At 35.6% G+C, this 18,055-nt stretch overlaps 3 protein-coding genes across 3 annotated transcripts; 1 reads left to right on the top strand and 2 right to left on the bottom strand.

The window, feature by feature from the left end:
- LOC132191823 (PLAC8 family protein) lies at window positions 1-2,601 on the top strand. The gene is made up of 3 exons (XM_059606933.2): window positions 1-360; window positions 1,171-1,373; window positions 2,193-2,601. Exons 1-3 carry the CDS (start codon window positions 102-104, stop codon window positions 2,430-2,432), a joined length of 702 nt encoding a protein of 233 aa, XP_059462916.2. The 5' UTR covers window positions 1-101; the 3' UTR covers window positions 2,433-2,601.
- Window positions 2,602-4,972: 2,371 nt separating this feature from the next.
- Window positions 4,973-7,204, bottom strand: LOC132191957 (DNA-binding protein S1FA). The gene is made up of 2 exons (XM_059607106.2): window positions 7,004-7,204; window positions 4,973-5,395 (listed from the first exon to the last, which is right to left on the bottom strand). The coding sequence occupies exons 1-2, from the start codon at window positions 7,055-7,057 to the stop codon at window positions 5,180-5,182; spliced, it is 270 nt and encodes an 89-aa protein (XP_059463089.1). The 5' UTR covers window positions 7,058-7,204; the 3' UTR covers window positions 4,973-5,179.
- Window positions 7,205-11,397: 4,193 nt separating this feature from the next.
- LOC132161636 (Concanavalin A-like lectin protein kinase family protein) lies at window positions 11,398-13,791 on the bottom strand. Its single transcript, XM_059571796.2, has one exon. The coding sequence runs from the start codon at window positions 13,646-13,648 to the stop codon at window positions 11,510-11,512; it is 2,139 nt and encodes a 712-aa protein (XP_059427779.2). The 5' UTR covers window positions 13,649-13,791; the 3' UTR covers window positions 11,398-11,509.
- Window positions 13,792-18,055: the final 4,264 nt, after the last annotated feature.

The raw sequence follows: 18,055 nt of genomic DNA, 5'->3' as shown, positions 1-18,055 counted from the left end.
GGTTTGTGGCGGACCTTACAAGTTACAACTACGAGAGACTGACCCTTGGCTTCGTTTCCACACCCATTCTTCTTCTACCGTTTCAATTCACTCACAATCCAATGGCTAATCACGACGACAAGAATGACAAACACGAGGAATCGAGCCCGCTCTTGGGCAACCAGCTGGGAGAAGAGGATGCCAAGAAAGCTCCGGCTCCGGTACCCATGAATTTAGGCGGGTACGGGTGGACCGCCGACGGATTGCCGTTGGGGCACGGGAGCGTGGTGGGCGAGCCGATGGGCCGGACCCACTGGGACTCGAGCCTCTTCGCTTGTTTCGGACGCAGCGACGAGTTCTGTAGCAGCGATCTTGAAGTTTGTGAGTCATTTCGGTTTTATTTTATTTTTTTATTTTTTTATTAGCTATGATTGGGATTTTGGCATTCTGTGATTTTTGGGTATTTGGGTTATTTGTGCCCGGGTTAGCTCTGCTATATTTTCCTTTTCTTTTTTTTTTTTTTGCCTTGGATTTGGATTTGGGATTTTTTGTTTGTGTTGAATTTTGGTGCTAAAACATTGGATCAAAGATAAAACTTTTTTTTTGATAGGATCAAAGATAAAACTAAGCTTGCGATATCAAATCTGTTGTTTCATTTCAAAATGAGATCGAATCTGGATCTATGTTCGTGTATTTACTGGTGTGGAATGTTTGATTAGGGAGTTTTTGTCTTCTTATTTATATGTTTTAGGGCATCGAATAAAGTTCTGACTTCGGTCCGTCAGTTGCATAATGTTGTTTCTATATGAACTTTGATGAAGGATCGGTTTTTATATTTTTTAAGAAGCACAGGAGGAGTTGAAATTCTTTGATTAATTTTATTCATGAAATTTGTAAGGAAAATTGTGATGAATGAGAACTTGTAATCTTGTGATACATTACATGAAGCTCGGAAAAAGATGTCAAGAATTAAGAATTAAGATCTCCCCTTCACATGAGGTGAATTTGATTGTTGTACGACAAAATTTTTTGAACCCATTTAGAAATAATTGGATACAAAACCATGTTTCCATTTATCTTTTCCGCATTTGGAATGCGACACTACTGAATTATGAGATTTTCTTTGTAAATTGATATATTTTTCAACTGCCATTTTCAATCTTTTTTCTTAATGTTATGGCGTTTGGCTAGGCCTTCTTGGAAGTGTGGCTCCTTGTGTGCTGTATGGAAGCAATGCAGAGAGACTTGCATCTACTCCTGGGAGTTTTGCATGTCACTGCTTGAGTTACACTGGTCTATGTTTGCTTGGGAATTCCGTCTTTGGTTGGAACTGCCTTGCACCATGGTTTTCATCTGCTAGCCGAACTGCCATTCGTCGGAAGTTCAACCTAGAGGCAAGTTTCTCTCTCTAACAACACAACCCCCCCCCCCCCCCCTCCCCCCCTCCCCCTCCCCCCCCCCAACTTGCTAGATTTTTATTTTGCATCATTGCATATGTTGTCTTTTGTGTGGTTATGTTTGTTTGTCTGCAACTTCTGGGATTTGTCAATTATTCATTTTGTATTCTGTGGCATTTCTTTCTTATTGCAAAGTACTTCCACATTCTCTATCTATCAACAAAGCTTTGTGTAGTAACTATTAGCATGGTATCTTGTGAGATTACTGGCCTTGGAAGTGGGACATGCGTGGCTAAGTTGTATTGACTTTGCTTTTTATAAGAGAGATGCATTTTTTGAAATCTTATTTATGCATCAGTCATCATCGCTTGTTTTTGCTCTTTCCTATATTTCTTTAGTTTTGATAAATAGCACCTTCTTTTCTTTAAGCTGGTGTCATTGTGTTGGTTAGAAAAATGAAGTATTTCAATTCCAATCATGGTTTTTAGTGACCATATATTTTGGCATTGACGCCATTGTTATGAGCATATTATAACACGGGCGGATGACTTTATTAGTAGATTTTTTTTTTTTTTGGTGATCATGGGCTTGTGAAACCACAGGTACTCTTAAATGTTCTGTAGGATCCAAGTGCTAACATAACTTATTAGTTGGTAAAAGAATACTTAAAAATCCCTTTCAGTCCTGCTGTTCCATGCAGTTAAACAACGTTTTTGAATAATGTAATATTATGGTAACTCTTTCAATAGAATTTTTAATAATAATATTGAATGAGAGCTCTTGAATCTTCTTATATGATATTATTATGACAAACAGGGCAGCTGTGAGGCATTTCATAGGTCATGTGGGTGCTGCGGAAGCTTTCTGGAGGATGAGGCGCAGCGTGAACAATGTGAGACTGCATGTGACTTTGCAACTCACTTTTGCTGCCACTCGTGCTCTCTTTGTCAGGAAGGCCGTGAGCTCCGTCGTAGATTGCTGCATCCCGGGTTCAATGCTCTACCAATCCTGGTTATGATGCCTCCGGTGGAGCAGAGCATGGGCCGCGGAGCCTAAGAGCTTCTTCCCATGGCGTGAAAACTTGTACTGTCTATATATGGTACCAGTGTGATATGATATTGCATAAACTGTATTGGGATTATCTGATCTTGCTTCGTTTGGGTAAACACATAAATAATGTAAACTTCAACTATATATCCTGTTTATCATACGTGATGTTTGTGGATGTCTATTGTCTTTATAATTTTTTGGTTTGGTAAGCAAAATGTTCTAATTTTTTAATATTTTCTTTTTCATCTTCTTCATTGCTCGTGTCTCTTTTTTTTTTTTTTTTTTTTTTTATCTATTTCAGTAGCTCATTTTCTCTCTCTCTCTCTCTCTCTCTCTCATCTTGTATTGCTTGTGTTTCTTCGTGCAAATCACGAACTCAATGATTCAGAGCTACGGCCTCATCCCCCCAAGGAGCAGCTTGCCATTCAATGTCGTACATGTCGTCGTCTTCTTTCATGAACAGGGTTGTATTGTGATGCATTCGTGTTTGTCCTCTATAGCGTCGTATTTCAACTCGGGCAGTTGACTCGGGTTCTGATCCATGACCTGAGTTAGAGCCGCTCAGATTCAAGTTTGCCATCCATGGAGGTACAGTAGTCGTCGCCGGTTGGGTTCGAAGTTGAGAAGTTAATGATCGTGTGCTTCAGATCTGGTTCCATCTGCTTGTAAGCTTCAATGGCTACTCAACAATGCTTCAAATTTGGTTTGCAGCTCTCATGTTGTTTATCATCACTCTAAATTTTGTGGTTTTTGTTCTTAATTTTCAATAGTTTTTGAAGCTATTTGCAGTGATGGTTGACTGTGGCTTAAGAAAATAAAAATAAAAAATGCTGAAAAATAATATTTTTAAAAAATAATGAATGAAATATATATATATATATATATATATATATGTGTGTGTGTGTGTGTGTGTGTTGAAGTATTGAAAAAGTATTAGGTAAAATAAAAAAAATAAAAAATTATACTTTCTCGTTAGCTAAAATAACCAAGGGTTGTTGAAGATGTTCCAAGTGGTAAGAGGAATATTGGAACTGTTTACAATTTATTATCCTTTGAGATCTTTGCAAGCCAAAAGGAAAATTGGCATTAGAAACAAGCAGGAGTATTTGGGGTCTTGAGACGACGTTGCGTTGTTTCTGCTTCATTTTCCTCTTACCTTTTTTCTTGGCAATGGTTGAAGCACATTGAGAGATTAAAATGTTTCAATACATGAGAAGGCAGCTGGTAAAGGAATGGTCAAACGAACCTTAATCACATTTGGCCACCCCTTTGCTTTAGGTTTTGTTGTTTTTTTAATCACATTACTGGTACACCGTCTTTATGGAAAACAATACAATATTAGTCACTTTAAAATAACTCCGAGTTTATATGTTAGAACTTTTTAGAGTGTTTTTTTGTCATTCAATTGTGATGTGACATAAAGATGAAAGTAGTTTTGAGTGTTTCATATTTTAAATTTTTTGTTAATTTATTATTATTATTATTATCTACTAAAAGCATTGCCAAACAAGCCATCTGACAAGATAATCATGTGTAACATTTTTCATCAAACTAACGACCAAATCTTACCTAGGAATAACTAAATATTTTTGTAATTTATAGGTCGGAATTATAGTGCTTAAGAGGACAAAAATGTAATTTACCCTTTCAGTATCTACTCCACCCCAACTAGTTCTAGGTTCAAGATTTCAAATGAAAATACTGAACACCCCGAATATAATACATTCATTAATGTTAAAAGAAAAAAAAATAAAAAAAATTGTAAAGTTGGCACTCTCTATGTCGTATCCGGTAACCAGAGCATATTAGAACAAAAAATAATTTCACTACCACAATACCAATACGGCCTGATGGATAAATGGACATTAATTAATTACAAACTAATTGATTTGTAATTAATTTATTAAAATCAGTCTAATAAAGTAACATATTCTTAATACATGTGAAAAGCATAACATGCACTAGTAAGAAAATATATGCTTCTCATATGCTTGAGTTTTTAAATATACTCTACAGAGTAAAAACAATTCATCATTTTTGCATACCCGTTGTTCCTGCAATAGGCAATATTTTTTTGTTGTTGAGTCATGAGCTCAATAGCTAAAATTTGGAAAGTAATAATAAAGAAAAAAATATTTAAATTGAGAAATAAAGTAGATAGCTAAAAGAAAACGTGAAATATAAGTATTTTAGAAAAAGTGAATAGCTAAAATTAAAAAAAATAATGTAATTTTTTTAAGACAAATGCTAATGGTACCAACTATTTTACTAACATATGCGCACTAACATGATGATGTGAAACTTATTCATTAGAGATGATCAAAACAATTAATAAAGAAAAATGTTACGAATACCAATAAATAAACTCCACATGATGTTAATACTCGTTAATATTCATCTGATAGTAAAAGAGTTAGTACCCCTAGTATTTCCCATTTTTTAAAGCTAAAATTTGGTTAAAGAATGACCAACCCTTCCACACACCCCTAGAATAAAACAGAAAAGACAAGTAAACAACAGGGACGAACAACATGGCAAACTCCATCTGGAAAACAAAGAAAGCATTCTTAATTCTTGGTCTACCCAAACGTAAGGTAAACTTCTAATTATAAAGTTAAAATTCGATCCAGTACCAAGGGAAATTAAAGAAAGTATCATAACATTCTCTCTCTCTCTCAACACCAGAGGTAGGAAAATTTCTCATAACAAGAGTTCAACATTGAGAAGAACAAGAGAAAGCACATCTTAAGTTTCTACTCTCCAGGTGCAGAGACACCTTGCTTCAGTCTCTCCCTCTTCATCTTCTTCTTGGAGACAGGCTTCTTTTTCCTTGGAGGAATGGTTTTTTGTGCATACAGGTAAAGTACATAATTTCCAATAAGGAATATCGACAATAGCCCAACAACAACAAGCAGCACAATCAATCCTGGGTTAAACCCTTTGGCTCCGGCATCCTTGATCACATTTTCCTAATCATTGCAAAGCAAAAGCAAATAATGTCATTGCAAGGACACGTCAGTCAGCAAACAACTACAATTAAGAAATCGAGAAAGGGTGACTTAACCCACCATGGGACATTTACACAATCAATCCAGCTTATGGCCTAACAACATTAACATTAGTGTTTTATTCTGTGAGGAAATGTTGTGGACCTATTATAAAGTTGGCTCTAAAACATACACAAATCGCTGAACTTTAAGATTAATTCCAGTCTAACGAAGCTCTATCATTACTCTTGATATGAGATTCATTGATTCCAGTCTAATGAAGCTCTATCATTACTCTTGATATGAGATTCTGGGGCATAACCTACCCCATAGTCGGTGTGGGGCTAATGGAAACAATCACATATACCCAAAAGATCCACTTGGCATTATCCGTTAGGATCAGCTCGAACTGCATTGGACAAAACTAGAAAATTTTTTATTCAATCATCTGAATCAATTCTTACTTGGTTGTCTTCAGAAATAAATAGAGCTGTTTAAGATTGAAATTGATGTCGATTTCCTGCAAACTTATTGATCACGTGTAAGAAATAACACATCTCTGTTTAGAATGATTTTTGATCAAATTGATCAACTTTTTGGTCAAAATCTATGGAATTGGTAGTAAGAAGGATGCCACAGATCTTATTTATCCTAAATTGCCTCCATGTGCTGTTTTATAGAAGCTTCTATGATTGAGAATCAAATCATTTTTTGATTTATCAACGAAGGTCTATTCAAGCGTACCAATACCTTCATAGAGTAGACAGACATTTATGGAGAGTGAACAGTTTTAACATAATGCTTAGAACTTAAAAGATGGTCGACAAGGAAGGTGAGCATCTTCATGCATATTGTCATTTCTCAACAAATCATTTATATAAGATTGATCGTAGAAAGCAAAAAATAAAGAGAAATTAACATGAATATTATTAGGCATCCTGAGGGTTCGGATCAATCCAAAATTTTGGTTGACTGAAAACTAATTCCTCCATTAAACAGTATGGGACGAAGACCAAATGCAATTCGTTGAATCTGAACAGAATGTGGATGATGACCTCCTCATATTGAAGTGAAATAGAACTTTGCAAGAAATTAAGACCAAAAATTCATTAAATTTTCGTTGAATTACATAAACAAAATGAATCAATGATTTAAAATTTCAGATAAGTTCCACGTTCAATATATCTGAGAAAATACAGCAGAATATATCTAAAATATTCGTCGACTGAACTAATTCCTTCTCAACTCTGTTTGTTTATGCATGAAAAGATTTACCCGGTAAGTAAACGAAACTATAAGGTTTATCGATTTACAATTTCCAGAACCTTCCCGAACATGCATGATAAATTTTCCTCCTAAGAAAAGGCAACTTTCCTAGAGAAGGTTTTCCGGAAAATTTTCTGCCGAAACAATCAAAACGGATAGCACAAAACGTAATAACAAAGACTCGATCGATCAATACAAATCATCTGAATTATAGTCAAGAATTGATCTACGAATTGGAAACCTAAACCTTAATCCTATTAATACAGATCTCGCAAAGTAATGTAGAAAAATGATGTAGATTTAGGGTTTTGTGTGAAAGCGTACCATGCGATCGAAGGCGGGAGGGACCTTGTCAGCGAACTCGAACTCCTCGTCCATGGCTGCGACTCAGATCAGCCAAATAGATCAGCTCGGGAAGGAGCTCCTGGGCAAGCTAACCGTACGGATTGAACCAAATAAAAGCTTGGAGAAAACAAAAGGAGGGTGAGATCTGACCGGATGGAAAACAGAGCCAAAGTCTGAACAGAAATTGACACATGACTTTATGGCAGCCTGGGCAACTAATTTAATTTTGCCCCCAGCGTTTCGCTTATTTACTTTACCTGCCTTTTTTTTTTTTGACACTATTTCCTTTACCTGCCTTAAAAGGTCATAATGCTTTAAACTATAATTTTATCTCTTCATATATATATATATATATATATATATATATATATTTTAGCACCCCTTCATATTGATATATAGTTTATAAATTTACAGTTTATATATTGAAATGATTCACGTCAATATTTTTTTTCTTAATTTTTTTTTATCTTTTCTAAAAAATTTAATAAATTAACCATTAAATTTGTAAAGTTGATTCATCAATTCACTATAAAGATTGTTAAAAAATAGATGAAAAATAAATGAATTATATCGTTTCTGGTTTATATATGTTACAACTATCACACACATATATATATATATATAATATTATTATTATTAATTTAAAAAATAAAAAAAATACTACGATTCTTGCTAATGTTCTCTTAATCTTATATGTATATTGTTTTCTTAAAAATAAAAAATAAAAATAAAAAGGGATCAGTAATAAGTTTTTTTTTTTTGCCTTCTTAGAAAATAATATCTACCTAGGAGGCTAGGATTAAGAAAAATAATAGCATTCATTTTTTTAAAAAAAAATAAGTAGTCTTATTATTTTTAAGAATAATATTAAAAATTATATTTTTATTTCATAAAACTGTTCATCAACCTCATAATATATAATTTTTTTAATATAATGATTAAAAAAATAAAAATAATAAAAAATGATGGCTCCAGTGGCTTTAGGAGACTTTCATAAGTTTTAGACTGTTAGTTATTATCAGGTCTTGAGTTCAAAGTCCCTAAAGGGGAAAATAATCCTCTCCATTTTAAAATTCTTCAATTTTTTTTATTTAGTGCATTTTGAAAGGTAGTGTTGTCCAAAAGTTTTAATAAGGGTAGTGTATTAAATGCAATACCCTTCAAAATGCACTAAATAGAAGAAATTGAAGAATTTTGAAATGGAGAGGATCCTATTCCTCCTAAAGGGTCGTCCCTATGGCAACAAGCAAGGCTAACAAAGTATAAAGAGCGACACAATACAACCCTTTTTTAAGTATGGCTCTAATCAAGTGTAATAAATGTTGAAATTCGGTTTTTGTTAATTTTATTTCGAATATTTTCGAGTTCAAGCTAAATGATTTCTTTGTGGTTCATTTATTTTTCTCAACAGACTCAAGCCTGTTCACGAGTGATTTAATTAACATATTTATTTTTTATATAAAGTAAATATTATAATTATTTATTTTTTGGAAAAAATTCACGTACTCTCTTCAAATTACTACCCAATTGACAATGTTTTCTCAAACTTTCAATTGTAACAATGACTCTCATAAACTACTAAAATATTGACAAGGTCATCCCAAGGCCAGCAAAAAGACAAACAATGACCATAATTTTTTTTTTTTCAATAAGACAACAAAATACTCCAATACATTTGAAAAAAGAAAAAATAAAATAAAATAAAATAATTTTGTTATTTAAGAAAAAAAATTAAAATTTTTAAACACCATACCCTACTTTTTGAATTTTTATTTCTTTTTTAATTTTTAATTTTTTTTTTAATTTTAAGGGTATTTTAATCATTGGGGGCATTGACCAATTTTGATAGTTTGGATAGGACATTGTCATAATTGAAAATTTAGCGGGAATATTGTCAATTAGGTGATAGTTTGAGGGGGTATGTGGATTTTACCCTTATTTATTTTTTTATTTTTTTATAAATCTATACTAATTATTATTTAATTAATTATTAATAAAATTTTATCATTTGAATTAATGTTACATAATTCAATCTCGAATATATATAAAAGGTTTGTGCTTGGAATTTGGGTCTTTATAGATTTGTTAATGGGCCTGGGAAATGAATACATATTGCAATTTTAGATTAACTACTTCCAAATTGGGCCGGCAAAATAGGTTGGCGTGTCGGGTTCTTGTCAATCCGGTTGACCTACGAACCTGTTTATGCCAACCCGAACCTGACACGTTTATATGAACGTGTTGAACACTCAAATCCGAACATGACACTTTTTTTAACGGGTAATATGACACGTGTAACTCGTTTAGATAAACGTGTCATTTTGGGTTGGCATGACTCGACTCATGAACACGTTTAATTTAACTATCAATAGGTTTCGACCCGACTCGACTCGACAGTAAAGTCATTTTAATTTTTATGACAAAATCCAAGCAACCAAGCAGCAATGTTTCAGTTTTTAATTGAAAAAACAATGGTGGTCGGAAGAATTGATAGAAAGCCTCCAAAACAACAAAAGCTACATCTCAACATATCTGAAAATAACTTGCATAAATGCAACAAACATATGGACAATCTATTTAGCTCAATTTTGAGATACTTGTCAAATTCCAATGGACATCTATAGCATGCAATACAAAACAAATGAATGACAATTTATTTTTTATTTTTTTGGGGTTAAAAATTTAAGTAAAAAAAAAAATAATAATAATAAATGGGTCAACCCGTGAAGCCGCGAGCTGACACTATATGAACCGTTTATTAAACAGGTACCCAGATCCAGTTAACCAAAATCTTAATCTTAAAATTACGTTAAAATTGCTAGCCTTACTTCCGATGCACCCATATACAGGCCTTACTAATTACTATGAACTTTAAAGCCCAAGCTATGACCACGTGCACCCAAAAACACTGAGCTCAGCATAGATCTTCCCAAAAAGCCCAACGTAATCCAAAACCAGGAAAGTTGTTTTACCCACAGCATTTGGTTGCCGAAAAGCCTAGTTTTAGCAGATCCTGTGGGTACCCATTTGATTGGAACCATCCAAATCCACCTGGCACTTCAAGGATCCGACACTAGTTTAGTAGTTTTCCATATTTTCCTAACCTAATCTCTTCTTTCTTACGTTATTTTTAAATTTGTAAAGCAGACAAGACTGTTGGCTAAAACGATATGCTTAATGCGTCGCATATATCATCAATGTCGGTAATGGGTACTTTTCACAGTATCTAAGATTTCGAGCCCTTTGTGATTTTATATGGATAAAATAATCCAACTGTTTAGCCCAATCATACCATACCACGTGACCACGAATATTTGGCACCACAAGTCACAGCATCAACAAGCCATGCATCACAACAGCAAGGAATCTCTTCCTGAGTTCTAAAGCAAAATCAATTTCTGTGTCCCAATTAGATTCAAGCATGATACACATTTTAGTTATTGCGAGAGCCCAAATATTCTCTTTTCGATTTTGTTTTATCGACCGTCTTTGAGATGTATAAGGACCGCTGTTACAGTTAATACTACAAAGATTAAGCCAATTCAAAGCGGGAATTTTCTGCGCCGTTTCGTGCATTTAAATGCAAGAGACATGGACAGAGTTAGGTCTAGTCAATGAATTAAAAACGTAGCAGATTCAATTCCGACATGGTGTGCTGGATCTGGGGCCATAAGAGCAGGAATCATAACATGCATGAAAAAATCCAAATGAGCTTAAATGGTCCTGAAAATATTCATCCCAAATAATAATAATAAATGGGTGTGAAAATGTTTAATGGTGAAAGTAGCTAATTAATCTGCTTTTGCTCAAACTTTTGAGCCAAGACTTTTTCAACAAAAGACGACCACCGAATTGCCTAGTTTTTCCTTTCAAGCAATGATTTTTTTTTTTCAACACAAACACCCATGACCCAGCCATTCAATAAATCACAAACAGTAGAAAAGAAAAGCAACCCAAAAGATGGACCAAAACAAGAAATCATGGCATGGTAGGAAGGAAGAAGAAAATGTCCACTCAATATTCATATTATTGTGCCGTTTTCCGCACCAGAAACAATAAAAAGACATCTTAAAAAAAAAAAAGGGAACAATAATAAATATGCACTCCTTTTTGTCACTATACTTTACCAAGCCTCTACTCAAACCCTAATCTCAACTTTTGACTTATGGGGGGATTGCTTGTGAAAGCAACCACCCCCACCCCTCCACAAACCCACCTATCCAATCAATGGAAGTCGAAGAAAAGGACCTCCCACTCCACCACCATAACCAATTTATTTTCCCCCTCCACGCACCAACCACCATTCTCAGCCACTCTACTGTGGATTACAACCAAAATTGCACCTCACCCCCCAAGGGTCCTAAAACTTGTGCTAAAAAAACTGCAGGTTAATTACCGCGTTATTATAATTTATACATAAACAAATGAATACATACACTAATAATTAAGCCAATCAAAAAGAGCAAATTCAATCTCTGGTCTTGATCAAACCATATCGGCGGCGCCGCCGGCCTCCGATGAGGAGATGGACATATTGATGAGAGCATTGCAATCAGAAACACTATCCTGCAGGCTGAGCAAGAGGTGGGAAGTGCTGAAACTCATGGAGGGCTTTGTTGTTGGAACAATGGGGACTTCAGCCTCACCCACAAGCATCTGGACGACGCCCCTCATTGTCGGTCTAGCCAATGGGTCAGGATGAGAGCAAGCCAGCCCAACTAAAAGAATCTTCCTCATCTCCCCCTCATCAAACTCACCGGCGAGCCGCGCATCCGCCGCCGCCAACAGCCTCTCTTCTCTGTGTAAACTCCAAACCCATTCCACCAAATTGCTGCAAACCCCAGCTTTCCCGGCAGCGGCTACAGTTTCTTTCTCAATTGGTCTTCTTCCGCTAGCCACTTCAAGAACCACAGCTCCATAGCTAAACACATCAGTTTTTTCTGTTGCTCTACCGGTTAGGAGATACTCCGGCGCCAAATACCCCATTGTTCCGGCTGCCACCGTTGCATCCGGGGATTTGTCGTGCTCAATTTGCCTCGCCAAACCGAAATCTCCTAGCCGGGCATTGAATCCCTCGTCCAACATTATGTTACTGCTCTTTACATCTCTGTGAATCACCTGGTTTTCGCATTCTTGATGCAAATAAGCCAGAGCAGAGGCGACCCCGAATAAAACTTTCCGCCTGTGAGGCCATGGCAAAGGCGTTCTCGCTTCGAACAGAGCTTTATCAAGGCTGCCGTTGGGCATCAAGTCGTAGACTAATAAGATTTCACCCTTCTCGTGGCACCAGCCTTGAAGCCGAACAAGATTTCGATGCCTAAGAGTTCCAATTATGGACAATTCAGATAGAAATTCATTCTTCCCCTGACTGCTATGACTGCATCTCTTCACCGCCATAATGTCGCCGGTCTCCGGCAATATACCCTTATAAACGGTCCCAAATGCGCCGTGACCGATGATTCTATTTGCATTGAAGCACTTCGTTGCCGACTTGAGCTGCCTATAACTGAATTCCTTCGGCATTTTGATAATTTCGGATGCAAGCGAATCGGGTTTCTTTACGTGTTTGATCCTCTTAGAGTACACCCAGATTAGAGCGCCGGCGAACAGAGCTAAAACGAAAGCCCCGGCAGTGACCACCCCGGCGACAGCTCCCGGACCTTCCTTACAGAGTTGGTTATGACAAGACGAAGGCTTACTTGTTTTCTGCGAGGTACTCGAAGCTGAATCGGACCCAGAGGGAGCCACCGAAGGCGGCGGTGACTTTACAGAGTTAGCAGTTGGATTCGTCAAAGTAGCCGTTGGAGGAGGGGTGGCCGGTGAAGACCCTGTCCCAGAACCCGAATTCGTGTCGAACGAAGAACTAAAGCTCCACCATTCAACACTGTGGATCTCTGTGCTCCCCTGAGTCGACCCGGAGAATCCAACGTACATAAAATCGCTCACGTACTGATCTAAATCCAAACTGAACGACAAGAGTGGTTCCTTGGGTTTCAGATTCGAGTAGGAAACCGATATGTTGAACACCTGGGTGGAGCCGTCGTACTCGATCCACGCGTTAACCAAGTTGCCGCTCTTAAGATCGATCTCAATGCCATCCAAATCGCCGACCTGTGACGAAACCATGCTGTTCAGATCCAAGCCCACGTGGTTTCCGTTAACGTCCTTGAACGCCACGTCCATCAGGGTGTCGAACTCGACCGCCACGAAGCCCAAGGGCGAGCCCGTCTCGGTGACGAGCCCGAGGAACCCACCGGCATCTCCGATGGTCTCGTCATCCGGGGAGATTACGAAAGCGAGCCCGCCGCCGATCGAAGAGGGATTTAGGTTGTTGACGGAGAAGGAGAAGAATGTTGAGAAGCTCACTGGAAAGTGGGTCCCCGGCTGCCGGAACTTCACCGGTTTGCTGTAGAGAACCCGACCGGCGCCGGAGTTGGGGACGGGGAGGTCAGGGGTGAGCCTTATGCTCCCATTGCTCATGTGGGCGTCTCCGAGGAGCTTGAGGCTGCTGAGAGTTAAGGTCCCCAAGTCGAATTCAGTGATTGCGATGGTAATGGCACTGTTGAAAAAGCACAGCAACAGAGTAACGGGAACAAAGACATTAATACCAGCAAATTTCAACATTGCTTTGTTTTATTGAGCGCCCATCAGAGAACTAAAAGCCAGACTGAATTCGTGGTGATCGCGCGAGTCTAGAAGAAGAACAAGATTGATTCACGAGGTTTGTAAGAGAGGGGATGGGAATGGGTTCTTTGCCTTAAAACAGAACAACCCAAGCAAACAAACAAGGAATACAATATGACAAGGCAGAGAATCCAAAGGAGAGTTGAAGGAGACAGGTGGATGGGTTTGGGCGACACGTATACACTCACAACGGTTATTTTTTCGCTGAAAAAGAAAGACTTTTTTTCCTCTCCTGCTATTCACACACTTTACGGGACATCTTGCTGCGCGTGGTTGCCATATCGCGTGTATTTAAGGGCATCCATTAAGTTTTGGACAAACTGAATTTTAGGAAAAAACTTTTTCAAATTCATTTTAAAAGTGACATATATTTCTTCCTCAGAATATGAGCTGTAATTTATTTTTTAATAACATGTGTTTTTATATTATTTTTTTCTAAGAAATGTTCATGGAGTCATTTTCTGACATTTTTTCGTTCATTTTTTTTTAAAAAAAAATTATTATTTAATCCATGTAAATCTTACATATATTAATAATGAATTTCTACATTTTTTATACGAAATATATATATAAGAAAATCAAATCAAATATTTTTTTTAATAATATTATGAATACCTGTTATTTTAAAAAATGACAGAGTTTTTAGAAACTTCTTCTAATTTAATTTATAAAAATGACATGTGTTTAATAACATGTGATATATACATGAGTTTTTAGTAAAATTTATTTTAACTTTGTCCTTCCTAATAAAAAAATATGCATCTCACATGTTCAAAGGATATAAGTCATTTTTATAAATTAAGCTTAAGAAAAAAATTTCAATCAAGTTTGAAAAAAAAAAATATTTGTCTGTTTAAAAATAAGAAAGGCTAAACAACCCAACACTTTAAAAAAAAAAAAAAAAAAAAAATTCAAATGATCTCATCCATTTAAAAAATAAATAGATAAACATGAGATCAGATCATCTGATAAAGAGATTTTTAGGAAAAAGTGTTGGGGTTTTAGTATTTCCCTTTAAAAATTGAGTTGTAAAATTGTAAGAAATTTTTGTCTTTTACTTTGCTGACAGGGCGCGTGTCACACGGGCTTGAAGGGTGCGTGAAGGTATGTTTTACCTTGGTAGACAGGCGAAGGCAAGGCATGACAACAATGACAAGTGATTTCAGTTAAACAGTATCATTACACTCGACTACTAGTCAACAGAAGCTAATTAGTGAGCCAGTAATAATCGTCTAGCTGCTTCTATTGCACAGTACGCAGAGTGAACCACACGCATACCGTCCACGTCAGCTTACCCTTTCTTTCATCCACGTAAGCACTTTGAATCATAAGCACGCACGCTTTAGAATTTTGCGTGGGTTTGAGGGTTTTCCAACTTACGAGTTACGAGTTAGTTTGGTCTGTCTGTATATTCATGATGATTGCTGCAGTCGACAGCAGAGACGGTACATAATGGTGTGGTCCTTGCCCGGACCCATGGGTTGTTGGTGGACATGCAGAATCTCTGATCGTAGAAAATGTCCGGTTTCCCATCGGACGGCCCAGGTGGGCTGATGTGAGTGGTGGAGAACACTGATGTTTGGCACTTTGAGTGCATTTCACAGTACGTGACGAATCTTTTATTGGATAGCTACATGTGCTCCACACCAATTACGTGTTAGTAATGTTAATAGGGGGGAAGAAGAATTTTCTTCCTCATGGTCTTCGTTCATTTTCGTAATTTAAAGTTCATGTATTTAATTTTATATTATTTAAATTTTCAAAAAAATAATATTTTCTTCCTTTTAAGTATTCATTTCATGATCATAATTTAAGGTTTGTATATCTAATGGATACATAATTTTAAAGGACAGAAATTTCCTTCAACCTACTTTAATAACTAATAAGTGTCATCTCTTACATGTTTTTTTTTCTTCATTTTTTAAAATATTATTAAGAGTCATTTAGTGATATTCTACTAATTTAGGATCTCAAACATTAATTTTTGAGAAACTCAAAGATGCTCAATGATATTTGTCACTTATTAGAGTATGTTGTAGCAAATTTCTTAAAATTTGTGTCCAATTTTAAATTTTTAAACAAAGATGTTAATTTTAACTTCATATAGACCGTTAAATACACTAACTTTAAATCATGACAATGAAATAGATACTATCAATTTCGTTTGAGATGAAGATGAAGAGGATCCTATTATGTTAATGTGAGATAGCTTATATTGATTTACTTACTCAAATAAATTTTAAACTGTCTAGTCACTTATTCAGATAGGTTGAATCTCATATAAACTTATTTACATTGAGAAATGTTTTGGTTTTATTGCCCTCAGCTCCGTACAAGAGATGTGCAATATCCAATAATTAATTTGTGTGGATCATCCGGTCTAGTCATAATGCACATAAAGCCAGTGAGACATGGGTGGGGTTGGAGTGGGCAACTTGCTCTTGTAGACTACGTACCATGCATTATGAGATCGATGGTCAAGTTGGTAAAACGCTTCAGATTTTTTTTTTTTTTTTTTTAAAGAAAAAAAAAAAATTGGAACAATGGCATGTCACATGTGAGAAGGGGTTCTGTCATTTTCACATACGAATGGCATTGATCGTATTTTATTATAATTTTAGGATATATTAAACAATAAAATTCTCTCAGAACCAGCTTGCATTGGAAGAGAAATGCTTATATCTTTGATAACATGCATTTTTTTTTTTTTTTTTAAGTAATAATAAAAATGACTTCAATTCAAGTGTGTTGCATGCAAATAATTAAGTAATTGAATCATGAGGGGAAACAAAATAACATGAGGGGAGCATGTGATTGTATTAAAATGGGGTAGAAGCTAAAGAATAGTTACGCGCGTGCATTTAAAGAGCATGCAATTGACAGTTTAAGTTTGTTTTTTCAAATTAACTAAAGAAGAATCAGTTCTTAATATTTAAGGATAAAATTATTCAAGAAAAAATAGAAAGACAATTTTATCTGTACAAATTAAAAAACTATAAATGAACAGGAGAGAATTCGATTCCTGCTTAGCTAGGCTATCGGATTTATTGTAAATTCTATCATATGAGTAGGATTTCTGTGTGAAACCAATAAATGCAGGTATATATAGCATTTTTTATTATTTAATAATCACTTATGCTCCAAAGGTGGGAGCAAAGTAAGTGAAATTCTTCCAAGGGGTCCAAAGCAGACATGCTAATATGAGAAACGTTCATAGTGTAATTAACGACATGGCAACATATGTCAGAAGTTGGTCTAATATATGTTATACTAGTTTGATGGCACATGCAAAGCATGTGCATCTTGATTCACGGTCCAAGATGATGATGATGATAAATATATAATTTGTAATAATGCAAGTTTTACAACACAAATGTTTTTAAAATGACATACACAAATTTGTGGGTCAATTGCGCCCACTCTTTGTACATATATAGAAACAAATGTTAAAATCACATCTCATGCAAGTTTTTAAAATCGTAAATAATTTTTCAAATTTAAATTTTTCATTTTCAAATTGTCGGACCATTGATAAAGCACTTTTAGACTTGTTAACACCCCGTCATCAAGAAACCATCGAGACCTCACTCAGACCCTGGCCTACTGAGACCCCGCCGTGGCATTATTGGGACATCGCCATACAGTTGCTTGTTTTTTTTTTCAAAACTCATGCTTCTGCCTATAAATTGAGGCGGATGCTAGAATTTATAGATTAACAACTTTACAAAGCTCAATCCGTTAGTTGTTTATTTTAAAAGACATTTTGGCTTTTCAGCCTCTATTTGTTCTACTTTTGTATATTGATTATGAAGCGCCAATCGTTTTCATTAATGTAGTTGACAGGATCCATAGGATTTCTAACCATATTTTTAATATTTGCCTTGTATGGTTTACCTAATCACCTACTGCATATGATTTAGCAATATAATGATATACAAAATAATGAGATCAAGATGTTAATTAGTCTTATTGAGCAGAAGTGGACGTAAGTCTCTAAGATTGGACCACCTCAAACCCTTGTCTTTCTCTCTTTCTTTGCTTTCCTTCTTTTATATTTTACATTATAATTTTAACTTATATGGCCTCTACCTGCCAACCAAAACTAAAAAGACAACATGCCATTTTGTTTTCATTATTCTAAATGATATTGTTGAGTTCCACTTAATTCCCCTACTCCTTTTTTAAAATGATATTAATATTGTTGAATGTCGTGAATAAGGAAATAGACAGGCATTTAAGCTGTTGATAGGCCGAAAACTCCACACGAGTTTATCATTTATTATTAATAAAAACTATTCATTTAATTTTTTTTTAATGAAATAGTCATTTCGAGTACAAAATATACCC

Source organism: Corylus avellana, chromosome 10, assembly GCF_965113065.1.
Source record: "Corylus avellana chromosome 10, dhCorAvel1.hap1.2, whole genome shotgun sequence".
NCBI classification, from domain to species: domain Eukaryota; kingdom Viridiplantae; phylum Streptophyta; class Magnoliopsida; order Fagales; family Betulaceae; genus Corylus; species Corylus avellana.
Note: the sequence above shows the minus strand (reverse complement) of the source record. Positions and strands in the feature narration are given on the sequence as shown.